General features: G+C 36.3%; 2 protein-coding genes across 2 annotated transcripts; one reads left to right on the top strand and one right to left on the bottom strand.

Moving 5' to 3' along the window:
* Window positions 1-4763: 4763 nt before the first annotated feature.
* On the top strand, window positions 4764-5934 carry LOC141397347 (protein THEM6). Its single transcript, XM_073973492.1, has 3 exons — window positions 4764-4872; window positions 5121-5286; window positions 5361-5934. The coding sequence occupies exons 2-3, from the start codon at window positions 5151-5153 to the stop codon at window positions 5804-5806; spliced, it is 582 nt and encodes a 193-aa protein (XP_073829593.1). The 5' UTR covers window positions 4764-4872; window positions 5121-5150; the 3' UTR covers window positions 5807-5934.
* Window positions 5935-8518: 2584 nt separating this feature from the next.
* Window positions 8519-17175, bottom strand: LOC141399254 (protein THEM6). The gene is made up of 3 exons (XM_073977662.1): window positions 15730-17175; window positions 9284-9498; window positions 8519-9212 (listed from the first exon to the last, which is right to left on the bottom strand). The coding sequence occupies exons 1-3, from the start codon at window positions 15893-15895 to the stop codon at window positions 8868-8870; spliced, it is 726 nt and encodes a 241-aa protein (XP_073833763.1). The 5' UTR covers window positions 15896-17175; the 3' UTR covers window positions 8519-8867.
* Between the last annotated feature and the right edge of the window lie 1328 nt (window positions 17176-18503).

Below are 18503 nucleotides of genomic sequence, written 5' to 3'. Positions count from 1 at the left end.
TATGAATCTTTCCACCAGAAATTTGTCGGTATAGGTCCACGTCTTTATATAGCCCCAATTGAATGGCACTCACGGATTTTCTATATTTTGAATGTTTTAGCCAGGGGTTCAAAACATTATAACAGTCAGGCCACAATACGGTAAGGAGTTAAATTCTTGAATTTGGTTTCATAAAGCCGATAGGAATTATGTTTATCTTTATATATGAATGGCTTTAAGATTTCGCTTGATTGATGTGCTGATTTTGCATTACATTGCGCATTAAATAAAAATTAATCATTTTATTTCATTAAATTTAAGATCCGTCATCCCTAATATCATTAGGTTTGAAATTAGCAAATTTATAATTTAAGCTTCTCTTCGTTGATATGTATTAAAACTTTCAAGTTTGTAATAAATACCAAAGATAATTATATATTTGTTTGTGAAAGCTTAAAAACTCTCTTCACGATAAAACTTGTATCAAAATGTTAGGGTAGGTCGTCGTTGTTGTTTTTAAACACGTTATCGTTGTTTTTGCTTTATATATACACAGATTTATGCACACCTTCTTTTTATAAACATATGGCCTGTTCCCGTACTTTATAAAGTGGTAAAAGTCGTAAAAGTTGTAAAAGTCGTAATCGATTTTCATATAAATTTTCTGTACGGGAACGCAAAATGTGTAAAAGTGGTAAAAATTGTAAAAACTTTTTAGTTCTGGAACAGAGCTATAATAACATACATTAGGGTTATGACTTTTTGACCTTTTTTCTAAAAAAATATTTCCCGAAGCGGGAATGAATGAACTTTGCCAATTAATGACTAAATATACATTTATTTCATTGAAATTTTGAAAAACCTTCCGCAAAATTCACTTTGAAATTATATTTTTATGAAAAAATACTATTAAATGAAAATAATATTTCCTATTTCTCGAGTGAATGATTTCATTTACGTATTGAAAAAGGTGAAGCATAAACCACTTACAACTTATATGATGATGTACATATATATGATATGAAACATAAAATAAGTGAGAAACAAAATGTAATGTCGTGTGGCTCTTAAACTTGTTTTTAGTTATATGTATGTCTTCTTACAGGACTGATAAAAATTGTCCCAAATAAAAAAAAGTTTTAACCCTAATGTACATATCCATATGCAGCGTCCACACATACGTTAGGAAAGTTTAAAAGGACATAAATAGATAAGTTTGATAACTACACTTTTTTCAGATATATGTAATTCGAAACAAATCAAAACTTATAAATTACCACATAAATTACGAATTTCTTCCAAACAAGTAAAAAAGTATAGTATAAGTCTGAAATTAAAATCATTTTTACCAAATTTTTTTTTATCCTTTTTGGACGTATGAACGTGCTATAAAAGAAGTAAGAAAGCATCAGTCAGCAGCGCCGACTCAGCTTCGGGCCTTTTCGGTATTTTGAAGGTTGTTGCCTCAAGATACCACCGAAATGACTGAAAATTAGTTTTAGTCTTCGTTGGGGTTTAGAACAAATTGAAGGAAGTTGTCAAATTGAGAGGGAACCAACTGTGCCAAAATTGGATCGTTTCGAAGTTTATGGAGGAGAAAAAAGACAAAATAAAAATCATTTGGATTGGATCTGCACTTAATTTATCAATGAATAATTCAAATGCTGTTTTGTCGTCATTTTAATCATATTTTTGATACACAAAATTAATTAATAATGCAAACAAGTAAAAAAGTGTCCGTCGGCTTTGCCGACAGATATATACCATCAGCCAATGTGAAGTGAAACTTTCACCTACGGACAGATCGAATGTATTTAAGGTCTCTTCAGAATTTTGTGGTCCTTTTTGGACATTTGAACTTGCCGACAAAAATGTGGATTAGGAATTAACTGCACTAAGACACAAATATTGAACTTTTGGGGGAGGTACCCTTAGGGAGGACCGATATGGGCCATTTTAGAAGTTAAACTAAATTATGACAAAATATTAGGAGATCCAAAGTTTGGACCAAATTGGTTGCCCCACTCAAGTGATATCGTTCTAGCATTTTAGTGACATTTTTAAATATTGGGGAGAAGTACCGAAAGTTGTGGACCGGTATTGCCATATGAAACTAAGTTCGGATATAATATGACGAAGACCAAATGTTGGACCAAATCGGTTGAACAGTTCGAGAGTTATCGTGCTCTCCGACCGCCACATATGGTGACATTGGGATTTTTTACACTTTTCGGGCTGTTTTCTCAAGAAGTATGGACTTGCCCCTGAAAAAACTTTCACCGTGGTATTTGAGGCAGCGAATGCAAGTAGCTTCAACAAAAATCAAAGTGATTCGAGAGCAGGCCTTAAAGTGAACTTATCCGAAATTTTGTGTGAGAGGTACCAGGAGGAGTAAACAAATATAGTCCATATTCGAACCTGATCGATACCTGGTAGATATATTATAATGTGCAAAGTATGGATTACATCGTTCACTCTCTTCACGAGTTATCGTGCGGACAATTTTTCCGAACATTTTTGATTTGGAACATTGGAGCGATATGGCTTATCTTCGAATTTTAACTATGTTTAGACAAAATATTACGAAGGCCAAATTTTGGACCGAATCGGCAGATCCGTTCGAGAGTTATATTGCGCTCCAACCACTACACACGGTGTCATAGGGGCTTTTTGTATCTTTCAGGCTATTTTCTTACCTTCGTATGGGGGGCAGTGAATACAAGTTGTTGCAACAAAAATCAAAGCGATTCGAGAGCAGGTCCTAAACTGAACTTATCCGAAATTTTGTGTAAGAGGTACCCAAAGGAGTAGACCGATTGAGTCCATAGAGAAACCTCCTCTAAATCTGGTAGAAATTTCACGATGTGCAAAGTATGGATCAAATCTGTTACTCCCTTCAAAAGTTATCGTGCGTTATCGATAATCGATCTTCGTTGGGGGTATAAAACTTTCCGCCTGAAATTTGTCGGTATAGGTCCACGACTTCAGATAGCGCCCAAAGAACGGTACATCCCGATTTTAGGTATTTTCAAGGTTTTAGCTGCAATATCCCACCAAAATTTCTGAAATTTGGTTTTTAGCTTTCTTTGGGGGAAAAAGTTTCCACATGAAATTTGTCGGAATAGGTCCACGTCTTCATATAACCCCCGTAGAACGGTACCTCCTGATTTTCGGTATTCTGAAAGATGTGGCGTCAATATCCCACCGAAATGGCTGAAATTTGGTATTTAGTTTTCGTTGGCGGTATAAGACTTTCCACCTGAAATTTGTCGGCTTAGGTCCACGTCCTCATATAGTCCGCCATAGAACAGTACGTTTCGACTTTTGGTATTTGAAGGTTGTTGCCTCAACATTCCACCGAAATGGCTAATACTTTGTATCTAGTCTTCCTTGGCGGTATAAAACTATCAACCTGAATTTTTTCGGCATAGGTCCAGATAGGTCCAGATATTTTGAAGGTTGCGGCCTCAATATAACAACGAAATCACTGAAATTTTATGATTAGTCGTCGTTGGTAGTATTTAACTTTCGACCAGAAATTTGTCTGTGTAGGCCCAGATCTTCATATAGGCTTCATAGGTACATAAAGAGGGTTCCTTACCTCCCGATTTTAGGTATTTTTAAGGTTTTAGCCTCAATATCCCACCCAAATTGCTGAAATTTGGTATTTAGTCCTCGTTGGGAGTATAAAACTATCCAACTGAAATTTGTCTGTATAGGTCCACGTCTTGATATAGCCCCCCCTTGGACGGTATCTTCCGATTTCCTGTATTTAAAAGGTTGTGGCCTCAATATCCCAAAGAAAAGGCTGAAATTTTGTGTTTAGTCTCGTTTGTGGTATATAACTTTCCACCAGAAGTTTGTGTGTATATGCGGTCTTCATAAAGCCCCCCAATAGAACCGCACTCACGTTGGTTAGAAAACCTCCACACATAATTTTTTCAGTATAAAGTGATTATCATCAGTTGAAATATTATTTTCCTCCAGGGAATTTGATTTAACGTAGACGAAGAGCTTAGTAGGTACTAATTGTTCATACTTCAATACAATTCGAGGTGGAGGGCCACGGTGCTCTTGAATCAAATTTAAATGGAAGGTGCTTACACCTGGGAAATTTTTTCATAGATGAGAAAAATCAAAAAACAAAAAAATCGTTAAGGCCAATCTTGTAGAGAATTTTGATAGCTACAACATTTTCTTTATTCCCATTTTGATAGGACTTGCGGTTTCCAAGCAAAATCGCAAAAATTTAAACAACCCCTAAAAATTTCAACCTTACGATTTATTTAAAAAGCGCTCCGGCGATTTTTTTTTTTTTTTTTTGATTTTTCTCATCTATGAACATTGTAGTTTCAGAATCAGCAGAAACTTCCCAGGTGTAAGCACCTACCATTTAAATTGGATTCAAGAGCACCGTGGGGTATAAAAACTTAATGTGTTTCTTTCTTGTTTTTTGTCTGGTTTAGAGGACTGGTCCCTCAGTGGAATAATTATGCCTACCTATCGCACATACGCATAAAAATGTACTCAATTTCTTTTGTGCTATTAATTACAACCGACCCACCCTAACAAAATGCACATTTCGACATTCATAAAAACAGATATGGTCGTTGAGCTAATTACATTTTTTTTTAAGCTTTTCAAAAGCTTTTGCTTACCCATCCATATGCAACGATTGAGTAAGCCCGAGAGAGAATAAACAAACTGAAAGATACATTTCGCACACACACATCGACATGCCGGCGTATCTATGTTAATGAAAGTGAATTTCGTTTTGTGAAGACGATCGAAGCAGAGTGCAGTGCAACGATAAAAAACTTTCAGTTGGTAAACATACCGTGGTCAGTTTGGACGTTTGATCGATCGCTGGATTTTGTTGTGGGACATTAGCAGGTGTGTGCGAATGGTGGCATTATTTCTTGTTTTGGCTTATGGAATTACAAAAGAGTTTTAATTTTGTTGGTGTTTCTTTTAATGACACAAACAATATTGAATTTAGTTCAAAATGCGATGAAGACAACAGCAAGCATTGAGGTTGAATAGCCAAACCTTGAACTTTAGACGTTACAAATTTGCATAATACCAATATTTAATTTTTGTGAAATATTGATTTGATTCAAATTTATTTTGTTTTCTTGCAGTTTTTGAAATAAAAATCAAAACCGGTTATCATGGGATTTGTGTTGTTCGCTCTCATCTTGTACATCATCTGGGATGTTAATTATTTCCTACGTTGCGTTTTTACCGTGTTTGCGGGGCGTCTATTCCAAAGTAAACGGAAAGTTACCGATACAACAACAATTTATGGTGAGTTTACATTGTAAAATAATATAATAGTGGAAACTTTATAAGTAAACATGTTGCTTTCGTTTGTCTTGCAGGCCTTTGCACCTCCCAGGATGTGGACATTTTCATCAAACACATGAACAATGCCCGCTATTTACGTGAATTGGACTTTGCCCGTTTCCATTTCTATGCCTTGACCGGTCTCTATGAAAAGGTACGTGCCCGCCATGGTGGTGCTGTCCAAGGTGCCTCAAGTGTCCGCTACCGTCGTACCATTCCCATCTTCCATCCCTATAAGATCCAAACCAAATTGATTTGGTGGGATGATAAGGCCATCTACTTGGAACAACAATTTGTTACCTTGGCTGATGGCTTTGTTCGCGCCGTGGCTATGTCTAAACAATGCATCACCAATTGCAATGTCATGGATATCATGAAAACCTATCCAGAGGCTGGTAAACGTCCAGAAATGCCAGAGGAATTAAAATTGTGGCTGGACGCCATTGAAGTATCAAGTCAAAAGTTACGTAAAGACAAGTAGACAAGCTATGCAGTATCTGCACAATTAGTCGTAATTAGTGATAGTTTACTGTAGTGTAAATAAACATTGTCATCGGGTTAACATTTTTATACGTATTGTGTTTTGTAAATAAATATTAAAAAAAAATACATTTTTGCTTTGGATTTTAGAATTGCAAATATCCGACATTGTGGAAAACATTTGACAAACTATTCCTAATTTCTTTGTAAATATTTGTGCTGAAGGGGTTTTACGATTAACCCGGTTTTAATTGTAAATATTTGCCTATGGCACGTTACTTTAATTTGGAGCGTGAATTGCAGAAACAAGATTGTTGTAGTAGAAACTTAGGAAAGGGTCTTAACAAGCACCCTTTCCTTAGGAAAGGGTCTTAACAAGCACCCTTTCCTTAGGAAAGGGTCTTAACAAGCACCCTTTCCTTAGGAAAGGGTCTTAACAAGCACCCTTTCCTTAGGAAAGGGTCTTAACAAGCACCCTTTCCTTAGGAAAGGGTCTTAACAAGCACCCTTTCCTTAGGAAAGGGTCTTAACAAGCACCCTTTCCTTAGGAAAGGGTCTTAACAAGCACCCTTTCCTTAGGAAAGGGTCTTAACAAGCACCCTTTCCTTAGGAAAGGGTCTTAACAAGCACCCTTTCCTTAGGAAAGGGTCTTAACAAGCACCCTTTCCTTAGGAAAGGGTCTTAACAAGCACCCTTTCCTTAGGAAAGGGTCTTAACAAGCACCCTTTCCTTAGGAAAGGGTCTTAACAAGCACCCTTTCCTTAGGAAAGGGTCTTAACAAGCACCCTTTCCTTAGGAAAGGGTCTTAACAAGCACCCTTTCCTTAGGAAAGGGTCTTAACAAGCACCCTTTCCTTAGGAAAGGGTCTTAACAAGCACCCTTTCCTTAGGAAAGGGTCTTAACAAGCACCCTTTCCTTAGGAAAGGGTCTTAACAAGCACCCTTTCCTTAGGAAAGGGTCTTAACAAGCACCCTTTCCTTAGGAAAGGGTCTTAACAAGCACCCTTTCCTTAGGAAAGGGTCTTAACAAGCACCCTTTCCTTAGGAAAGGGTCTTAACAAGCACCCTTTCCTTAGGAAAGGGTCTTAACAAGCACCCTTTCCTTAGGAAAGGGTCTTAACAAGCACCCTTTCCTTAGGAAAGGGTCTTAACAAGCACCCTTTCCTTAGGAAAGGGTCTTAACAAGCACCTTTTCCTTAGGAAAGGGTCTTAACAAGCACCTTTTCCTTAGGAAAGGGTCTTAACAAGCACCCTTTCCTTAGGAAAGGGTCTTAACAAGCACCCTTTCCTTAGGAAAGGGTCTTAACAAGCACCTTTTCCTTAGGAAAGGGTCTTAACAAGCACCCTTTCCTTAGGAAAAGGTCTTAAGAAGGACCCTAAGAAGCACCCTTTCCTTAGGAAAGGGTCTTAAGAAGGACCCTTCTTAAGGGTCTTAGGAAAGGGTCTTAAGAAGGATCCTTTCCTTAGGAAAGGGTCTTAACAAGCACCCTTTAATTAGGAAAGGGTCTTCCTTAGGAAAAGGTCTTAACAAGCACCCTTTAATTAGGAAAGGGTCTTCCTTAGGAAAAGGTCTTAACAAGCACCCTTTCCTTAGGAAAGGGTCTTAACAAGCACCCTTTCCTTAGGAAAGGGTCTTAACAAGCACCCTTTCCTTAGGAAAGGGTCTTAACAAGCACCCTTTCCTTAGGAAAGGGTCTTAACAAGCACCCTTTCCTTAGGAAAGGGTCTTAAAAGCACCCTTTCCTTAGGTAATGGTCTTAACAAGCACCCTTTCCTTAGTAAAGGGTCTTAACAAGCACCCTTTCCTTAGTAAAGGGTCTTAACAATCACCCTTTCCATAGGAAAGGGTCTTAAAAGCACCCTTTCCTTAGGAAAGGGTCTTAACAAGCACCCTTTCCTTAGTAAAGGGTCTTGACAAGCACCCTTTCCTTAGGAAAAGATCTTAACAAGCACCTTTTCCTTAGGAAAAGATCTTAACAAGCACCTTTTCCTTAGAAAAAGGTCTTAACAAGCACCCTTTCGTTAGGAAAAGATCTTAACAAGCACCCTTTCGTTAGGAAAAGATCTTAACAAGCATCCATTCCTTAGGAAAGGGTCTTAAAAGCACCCTTTCCTTAGGAAAGGGTCTTAACAAGCACCCTTTCCTTAGTAAAGGGTCTTGACAAGCACCCTTTCCTTAGTAAAGGGTCTTGACAAGCACCCTTTCCTTAGTAAAGGGTCTTGACAAGCACCCTTTCCTTAGGAAAAGGTCTTAACAAGCACCCTTTCGTTAGGAAAAGATCTTAAGAAGCAACCTTTCCTTAGGAAAAGATCTAAAGAAGCACCCTTTCCTTAGGAAAAGATTTTAACACGCACCCTTTCCTTAGGAAAGGGTCTTAACAAGCAACCTTTCCTTAGGAAATGATGTTAACAAGCACACTTTTTCCAAAAATAGCGTGAATATTATTATCCACAAGCTCTGATATTATTATCCACAAGCGTGGATATTATTATCCACAAGCGTGGATATTATTATCCACAAGCGTGGATATTATTATCCACAAGCGTGGATATTATTATCCACAAGCGTGGATATTATTATCCACAAGCGTGGATATTATTATCCACAAGTGTGGATATTATTATCCACAATAGTGGATATAATTATCCACAAGAGTGCTTTCCCATAATATTCTTAGGTTTTATAATAAAATAAACAAAACGCTTACAGAATATTTTGTTTTTACTTCATTGTTTAAATTCTTTCTTGTTTTTGTTCCATTAGAGTATACATACATACAATATGTTTAGACACCATTATAGGATAATACAATAATAGATTGTACATGTGTAACAAAATTAAAAACAAATAAAACTAATACTTTTTATAATTTGCTATGTATATAAAAAGGAAAACCATAAAACAATACTTTTTCAATAAATAGCGCATCAGTACACGCACACAACTGCTGCTGTCTGTCCTGATGCTTTCACATTCATTCAATATTTAGATCCATGTAGAAATGGATTGATTGTAAAACTACTTAAAGCGTATCAATGCACCATCGCGACTCTGCTGGTCGATCATGTTGGCCGTAAATTCTTACTCGACAAGTCATTGTATTCAATCCATTTTTGAATTTCTGGAGGCAAATCTGGTTTCATTTTTGTGTGCACTTGACCATTTTCGGCCATATCTTGATCCACATTTGTACTGGCAATGGCATGGTCAAGCGTCACTGTCGAACTGAGTGTGTTGCGTGATGCCTGCAGCTGTGCTGTTTTCGGCGACAACAATTCATTCATAACATCTTCGGCTGAACAATCGACAATTCTTTGTCGACATATCGCTATGCAGTGTATAAATTGATCTGAGGGACGTATGAAACGATGTTCCATAAATACCGACTGTTCATCCCAATAGATTATCTGAAAATGAAAGAGACAATAAATAGTTTTATTGTAATTTGGAAATATATTTATAGTATGAGAGCACTTACCCTGGAAGCAATTTTAAATCTTCGAAATGGTCTGATAAACCTCCGATACCTTATGGTTGATGCACCCTGAAATACGGAGCCACCTTTGGCCACAATTGTACGATATAAATTGGTGCGTTCGTAGAAATCAACTCTGGCGAAATCCAATTCTCTTAAATATCGTGCATTATTCATGTGATACAACAACGTATCGATGTCATTCGTTAAGCAAATACCTGCAAAAAAATTAATTTTATATAAGTTTAGCACTTAGACAATTGAAAATGTTTTTGTTAAAATAAGAATATGAAAAAGTTAAAAAAATCAGTCGGCATTGTCCACAGCTACATGTCCTCAGCCTATGCCTGTATGAAAATCAGGATTTGTGGACCTAAATATGCGAAGGTAACAACAGAAGTTGTGACGTTTTCGGCGTAAATTTGTAGGCATGGGGTAGGTATTACAAACAGTTAACCTAATTATTACATAAAAACATAATCGATATGGGACGGGGTTTATGAAACATTCGGGTCATTACACGCAGAAAAATATATGTAAGAAATATGTTTGGATCCAAACAAATATTTGTTTGGGACTGATTGCAAACAAATATATGATTGGATCCAAACATAATTTATTTGCGTCCAAACAAATATATGTTTGCAACATTTTGAAACATATCTCAATTTTATTTGTTTGGGTACCAACATATTTTTTATGTTAGAACATATTTTTTATGGGTGGAGAGAGGATTCTTGTCAAATAGAGTAACAACATGGCTCTCGCGGTTGCGGAATGCTGTTTTATAATAAAGAGCTGTGTGTATGGTGTAATAGGAGACGCAGAAGCTTTAGAGATGTGTATGCGATAAAACACGTGTGTTTCGTGCTTTGTTGTTGTTAACCAACGTAGCAAGCGAAGAGGAAAAGAAAAAAATGGTATTAATTATGTTGTTGTATATATAGCGGTTCATCCGTTCGAGAGTTATCGTGCGCTTCAGCCAGCCAGACAGACGGATGGACATGGCTAAATCGACTCCAAATTGTCTGAAACGGATTCGGTCCATACATACTTTAGTCTAAAACCATTATTTTGTTGAGTACATTTTGTGCGTATGAAAGTGAATATACCCTCGTTAGTCCAAAGACTGAGGGTACAATTACATATTTTTCAAAATGTCGAAAAATTTTCGTCTTTAGGAGCACACCACGTTCCAACATTTATGTTTTCCTGCATGGAGAACTACAACAAACCGCTCTAAATATCAAATATCAGAATTATGCTGTCACAATATTTGAAAGATTTACCAAACTGATCATATTTTAACTTGCTCGGTGTCCAAAAAAGGTAATTTTTTCATAGTCAGTTAAAATTTGCTAAAACACTGCGTTTTCGCATCTAATTATATGATTTTAGTTCCTTAGCCCTGTCAAATTAGACATGCGTATAAGGGGGAAATAGCAAAAATTGGCACAAAGCTGAATTTTTGGTGGAGAGAATCAACGATCCCATGTGTGTTATTCAGTTTTTTCATCATTCTTAAAAACGGTAAGTTGCAGATTTAACAATTGTCCACAAGAATTGTATGTAGGATTTAAAAAAAAGACTTACCATTTTCGATTTATCGCGATCAAAAGGTCAAATTAAAAATTAGCCGCGTAAGTACAACAACAACAAACCCTACCTACGGACAAAGTTTCAAAAAAATCAGAGAGTTTTCGTTGGGGTCGTTCCCGTTGGGCTTTCGATTACATATGTGGGTTAAATGGGATATTTGTACCCTCAGCATTTATGCTAACGAGGGTATATACACATTCATACCGGCAAAATGTGCCGCATCGAAATAATGGTTTTAGACTATATTTGTCCACTCCACACAAAATTTCGGTTAAATTCACTTTAAGATCTGCTATCGAATCACTTTGATTTTTGTTGAAGCACCTTGCATTCGCTACCTCAATTACGATGGTAAACGTTTTTTTAGCGGCAAGTTCATTCCGACAGCCCGAAGGGTGTAAAAAAACCCCTATGGTACTGTATGTAGTGGCTTGAGATCCACTTCTATAATGGTCAATGTCGATCCATTCCTTTAAGTATCTCCTCTGCAAAACTTTTGATCTTTAATCATAATCAACATTTTTGTCGGTTCATACGCCCAAAACTTTTAAAACCCCTTATAAGTCCGTAAAAATTATGTGTTTTTCAGAACCAATATATCTAAAGAATGATTCCTTCTAGGAAAGAATTATAAATACCAAACTTGTAGCAAAATTTTCTGTCTACAATATTTGCTTCAGTCACTTTTTGATTAGACACCCCGTTTTCAAGAAAAACCCCGAAACATAAGAAAAATCCATAAATTTTAAACTTTGACCCGGAATAGCTGTTTTTGCACACATGATTGATGGGGACTTGCTTCTTATGACAAACCCTACCTATCCACAAAAATTCAGCTTTGTGGAAATTTTTGCTATTTCAATGTCTATTTTGACTGGGCTATTCTGTAGTTTATATCCACATATTGGGTAAATACCTGGGTATTTACCTGGTACCTAGTACCTGGTCTCGAATCGCTTTGATTTTTGTTTATGCAAGTTGTGTTCGCTGTAAGTTTTATTAGGGGCAAGTCCATACTTCCTGAGAAAATAGCCTGAAAGTCACAAAAAACCCTATGACACCGTGTGTAGGGGTTAGAGAGCAAGATAACTCTCAAACGGATCTGCCGATTCGGTCCAAAATTTGGCTTTCGTAATATTTTGTCCAAACTTACTTTAAGTTAAAAGATGGATTATATCGGTCCACTCCTTCCGGTACCTCCCCCACAAAAGTTCGAAAATGTTCGGAAAATTTGTGAGCACGATAACTCTTGGGAATAACCGAATTGGTCCATACTTTGCACATTATGAAATTTCTACCACACTTAGATGAAGTTTAAATATGGACTCAATCGGTCCACTTCTTCGGGTACCTCCCACACAAAATTTCGGAAAAGTTTAGTTTAGGACCTGCTCTCGAATCGCTTTGATTTTTGTTGTAGTAACTTGCATTCGCTGTCCCCCATACGACGGTACAAGTTTCATCAGGGGCAATTCCATACTTCCTGAGAAAATAGCCTGAAAGGTGCAAAAAAAAACCTTATGACACCGTGTGTAGTGGTTGGAGCGCAAGATAAATCTCGAACGGATCTGCCAATTCGGTCCAAAATTTGGCCTTCGTAATATTTTGTCCAAACATAGTTTAAGTTCGATGATAAACCATGCTGGTCCACTCCTTCAGGTACCACCCTCACCCTCCTTTGGGTACCTTCCACACAAAATTTCGGATAAGTTCACTTTAAAACCTGCTCTCGAATCACTTTGATTTTTGTTGAAGCGATTTGCATTCGCTACCTCCATTACGACGGTAAAAGTTTTTTCAGGAGCAGGCCCATATTTCTTGGGAAAACATCCCGAAAGGTGTAAAAAGCCCTATGTCACCATATGTGTCTCTCGAACTGTTCAACTGATTTGGTCCAAAATTTGGTCTTCGTCATATTCGAAACTTAGTTTCATGGGGCAATACCGGGCCACAAATTCCGGTACTTCTCCCCAATATTTAAAAAATGTCACTAAAATGCTAGAACGATATCACTTGAATGGGGCAACCAATTTGGTCCAAACTTTGGATCTCCTAATATTTTGTCAAAATTTAGTTTAACTTCTAAAATGGTCCATATCGGTCCTCCCTAAGGGTACCTCCCCCACAAAGGTTCAACATTTGTGTCTTAGTCCAGTTAATTCCTAATCCATAATTTTCGGCAAGTTCAAATGTCCAAAACGGGCCACAAAATTCTGAAGAGACCTTAAATACATTCGATCTGTCCGTAGGTGAAAGTTTCACTTCACATTGGCTGAGGGTATATATCTGTCGGCAAAGCCGATTGACGCTTTTGTTATTACAATTTTTAATAGACGGACGGACATATATAGTTAGATCGCATTACCTAGTCGAGATATGAAAAATGGCATGACATGAATATTGGGCAAAAGAAACTTATAATACCTTTTCCACATTGTTGTGTTTATTTAAAAAAAATCCGTAAATTGAAGGAAAATGTCCCAAAAAAAATCAAATCTATACAAAGAACAAAAAAATATTAGTCAAATGTTCCGACTGTTGAGGCTATTCTTAAGAAGATCGCCTTCGAATGAAACAAAAACTAATAAATTTTTAAAAAGGTCCATGTCGTAGCTGTCAAAGTTGCCAGATGTTGTACCAAAATTTTGACATTCATTTTTTTGTTTTTGACCAATGGGTGGATCCTCTGTGATGCGGTGGAATGTTTTTTCTTTCTCTTGAAACATTTCTAAAAATGGACTTACGACCTTTTCGTGCATAGCAGACGATATACTTTATAGGCTCTCCGACGAATATTTCGATGTGTTACACGATGCGCCTTAACTAATTTTAAATGGAAGGTGCTTACACCTGGAAGTTTTTGCAGATTCTGAAACTAGAATGCTCATAGATGAGAAATATCAAGAAACAAAAAAAAATCGCCGGAGGGATTTTCAAATAAATCGCGATTTAAGTTCACATTTTTAGGGGTTCTTTAGGTCTTCACGATTTTGCTTGGGAACCGCGAGTCCTTTGTGAATGGGCCTGAAGAAAATTTTGTAGCTGTGAAAATTCTCCACAAGATTGACCTTTATAATATTTTCGTAGGTTTTACCGTTTTTGAGATATAGAAGTTCAAATTGAGACAATGCACTGACTGTATCGCCTCCTTATAAAACAATGACATTACTGCAATTTCCCAAATTAAACTTATATATCTTGAAAATGGTAAAACCTAGTTAAAATAAATCATCCAATCTCGTAGAGAATTTTCAGAGCTTCAACCTTTTCTTTAGTCCCATTTTGATATGACTTGCGGGTTCCAAGCAAAATCTTGAAGACTTAAGATAAAAACCTAAAAATTCGAACTGAACCTCTATATCTCAAAAATGGTAAAACCTACGAAAAAACCTAAAGGTCAGTCTTGTAGAGAATTTTCACAGCCACATTTTATTTAGACTCACTTCGATACGACTTGCGGTTTCCAAGCAAAATCGCGAAAACCTAAAAATCCCTAAAATTGTGAGTTTTGATCGCGATTTATTTAAAAACCACTCCGGCGATTTTTTCTGATTATTTTATTTTTCTTATCTATGAACATTGCTGTTTCAGAATCAGTAAAATCTTCCCATGTTTACGCGGTTTTCATCAAAAGTTAGCTAAGGCGCACTGAGCATTATATTGTTTTATAAGGAGGGGATACAGTCCGTGTATTGTCTCAATTTGAACTTCTATATCTCAAAAACGGTAAAGCCTACGAAAATATCATAAAGGTCAATCTTGTGGAGAATTTTCACAGCTACAACATTTTCCATAGGACCATTTACATAGGACTCCTGGTCTCCAAGAAAAATCGTGAAAACCTAAAGAACCCCTAAAAATGTGAACTTAAATCGCGATTTATTTGAAAATCCCTCCGGCGATTTTTTTTTGTTTCTTGATATTTCTCATCTTGATCATTGTAGTTTCAGAATCTGCAAAAACTTCCCAGGTGTAAGCACCTTCCATTTAAATTTGGTTAAGGCACACCGTGGTTACCAATGGAATGAAAAAATTTAATTATACACTCCATATTATGGATCTATGAACTAGAATTTTATGTCGTTTATAAACCCACAAAAATATGTGACAATCGGTTTACAAGTTTTTGAGCTAGAGTTATCACCGAATTTAAAATTTACAAGTTGGGGGAGGCCACCACTTAAATCAGTTTTTTTTTTTTTGTAAATACGGCCTATGTATTTAAAAACCCCCAAATTATCATACTCCCCCCAGTCTATAAATCTTCCTTAACGTAAATTTGCCCTTGGCCAAGACTGTAATTATGACGAATACAAAAATTGTTATTGTTATTGATTTTCTTTACGACGCCTTAATTAAATTTTGCCTCTACATGCGAAAAGACAAGTTAACGGAAAAACTGTTGGAACAAACAAACAGACAAAACAAAAATGAGGGGGCTTGTCTTACAGTGGACTGCAAATATGTGAAACACAACTTATAAATCGTACACTTTTTTTGAATTTAAATAGAAAATCAACATTAATTTCACTGAAAATATAATTGCACATTTTCGATATTCCTTCACAATTATAAAATTTAATTACACACACATTTTTATTATTATTGAATATGCCAATAAATAAATAAAAATAAATAAATAAATAAAATAAAAAGCGTCCAACTTTATGTGAAAAAAAAATCCTTTGTTCACAAAACTTAATTTTTACTTATAGTCCATAATAAATATATTTCATTATAACACTGTTTTACTGTACTAGTATATTAAAAAAGGAAACAAGCTACGATAATGTGAAAACATTCAACGCGTAACCATATCAAAATAATACCGACGAGTCAGCAATACCTACCGGAAACAGTTGTCGTTTCGAGGATATGACATTTTCTTTTGACAAAACGAGCCAAAAATACACACAGGCACATACGTAGGAAGTAATGGAGTTCGAAAAGGCAAAACAGCAACAGAACACTGAACAAACAACAAATTAACCAAAAACCATATTCCGAGGAGGCCATTATTTTAGAATTTTAAAGATTTCTATTTTTCCGGAGAATAAATTTATACTAATTTTTTGTAAATTGGTTGATTGATTTTAGTGGTGGGTTTTGGTTTGTTGGTTACAACTTCTCGGCTAATTTATACAACGTCTTTGGGCCAAATGATTTCTTGACTTTAAAGGCTTTGTTGCTGAGTGGTGGCGGTGGTAAAGCTGTTGTTGTTGTTGTTGATAGCAGGCGGTATGGCAATTTGAGGTCAAATAATTTCCTTTTGATGGCCACTTTGTGTTGCTCATTGTTTTTGCCAAGGATAAGTGATAATTGTTGTTGCTGCTAGTGTGACTGTTGTGGCTGTGACTGTGGTGTTCCGGTCAATTTACATTATCTACTGTTGCTTGAATAATTGCCTCAGTTGGTTGCATCACACACTCTTCCGCACCCTCTGCCCGGTCATTGGGGAATCCCTCCTTCTTTCTTTTAAATAAAAAACCAGCAAAACAAAAGGGTAGAGATGGCCAATGATGTTTGTGGCTTTTGGGGGGTGCTGGCAATATAATATGTGGGTCAATATCAGGATTACTTCATCTCAACTAAAACACACACACATCCTAATGTTCGTAGTGGTGGTGGTAGTAGTATTTATTCTTTTTCTTCCGTTTATAGTAGTTGTTGCTGTTGTTGTGCAAGAATAAGGGTATGCGTAATACAGTTGGTATTGGGGAAGGCGGAAATCTTAACCACACTAAGCATCAAATATAGCCGAACCATTTACAATAGCAACAGCATCAACATCAGCCACGATGTGGTCGTCACGTTTAGTCTCAGCAACAGCAGCAGCACCAGTCGTACGTAGTATCACCTACACACATTTTAACACAACTAATTTTCTACACTGATTTATATATTCCTTTTATTACATTTTTAATTACATTGCAAGTATGTCTCTGTTCCTTTACACTTGTCCTTCTTAGCGTGCACTTGCAAGGCGTTTTTAATTCGACAACCGCGGGATAAGAAGACTTCTACGTCAAAGGTTTTAATTTAGTTGTTGCAATATTCACTATTATTTAATTAAAAGAATGTTAGGTGGGCGGGTAGAGGGGAGAAGGGCAACAATATTGTTATTGTTGGTGGTTTTTGTTGTTTTAATATCTTTGTTTTTGTTTTTTCTTTGCGTTTCAATTCTTTGTAGAAAATGCACAACTCTTGAAATCCAGACAAATTATAACAATTCTTAAAGAACTAAAGACTACAACTGACTGACTGGGTTGAATAATTTCTATTGCCTGTCTGTTAATAAAATTTTCTTCAAATGTTGTTGTCTTCATTGTCACTGTGAGAGCCTTGTGAGAGCTAAAACAGTCCTCATTAGGGTTGCCGTGTATATGTTCTTAAAAGAGATTTTCCTTCTTTTTGACCAAAAATATTAATTTGGAAATTTTTTCAACCAACCATTTTTTCAACCAAGAAGCGAGGATTTTTCAACTTAATTTTTTCAACCAACATCTGACCAAGAAGCGTGGAGTTTTCAACTTAATTTTTTAAACCAACATCTGACCAAGAAACGTGCATTTTTCAACTTAATTTTTTCCACCAACATCTGACCAAGAAGCGTGGATTTTTCAACTTAATTTTTTCCACCAACATCTGACCAAGAAGCGTGGATTTTTCAACTTAATTTTTTCCACCAACATCTGACCAAGAAGCGTGGATTTTTCAACTTAATTTTTTCCACCAACATCTGACCAAGAAGCGTGGATTTTTCAACTTAATTTTTTCCACCAACATCTGACCAAGAAGCGTGGATTTTTCAACTTAATTTTTTCCACCAACATCTGACCAAGAAGCGTGGATTTTTCAACTTAATTTTTTCCACCAACATCTGACCAAGAAGCGTGGATTTTTCAACTTAATTTTTTCCACCAACATCTGACCAAGAAGCGTGGATTTTTCAACATAATTTTTTCAACAAACATTTGACCAAGAAGCGTGTATTTTTCAACATAATTTTTTCAACCAACATCTGACCAAGAAGCGTGTATTTTTCAACATAATTTTTTCAACCAATATCTGACCAAGAAGCGTGGATTTTTCAATTTAATTTTTTCAACCAACATCTGACCAAGAAGCGTGGATTTTTCAACTTAATTTTTTCAACCAACATCTGACCAAGAAGTGTGGATTTTTCAACTTAATTTTTTCAACCAACATCTGACCAAGAAGCGTGGATTTTTCAACTTAATTTTTTCAACCAACATCTGACCAAGAAGCGTGGATTTTTCAACTTAATTTTTTCAACCAACATCTGACCAAGAAGCGTGGATTTTTCAACTTAATTTTTTCAACCAACATCTGACCAAGAAGCGTGGATTTTTCAACTTAATTTTTTCAACCAACATCTGACCAAGAAGCGTGAATTTTTCAACTTAATTTTTTCAACCAACATCTGACCAAGAAGCGTGGATTTTTCAACTTAATTTTTTCAACCAACATCTGACCAAGAAGCGTGGATTTTTCAACTTAATTTTTTCAACCAACATCTGACCAAGAAGCGTGGATTTTTCAACTTAATTTTTTCAACCAACATCTGACCAAGAAGCGTGGATTTTTCAACTTAATTTTTTCA

The sequence above is a fragment of the Musca autumnalis genome, unplaced genomic scaffold, assembly GCF_047663935.1.
Source record: "Musca autumnalis isolate F117 unplaced genomic scaffold, ASM4766393v1 scaffold_3, whole genome shotgun sequence".
Taxonomy (NCBI): Eukaryota; Metazoa; Arthropoda; class Insecta; order Diptera; family Muscidae; genus Musca; species Musca autumnalis.
The sequence above is the reverse complement of the archived record's forward strand: the minus strand, read 5'-3'. Positions and strand labels throughout refer to the sequence as shown.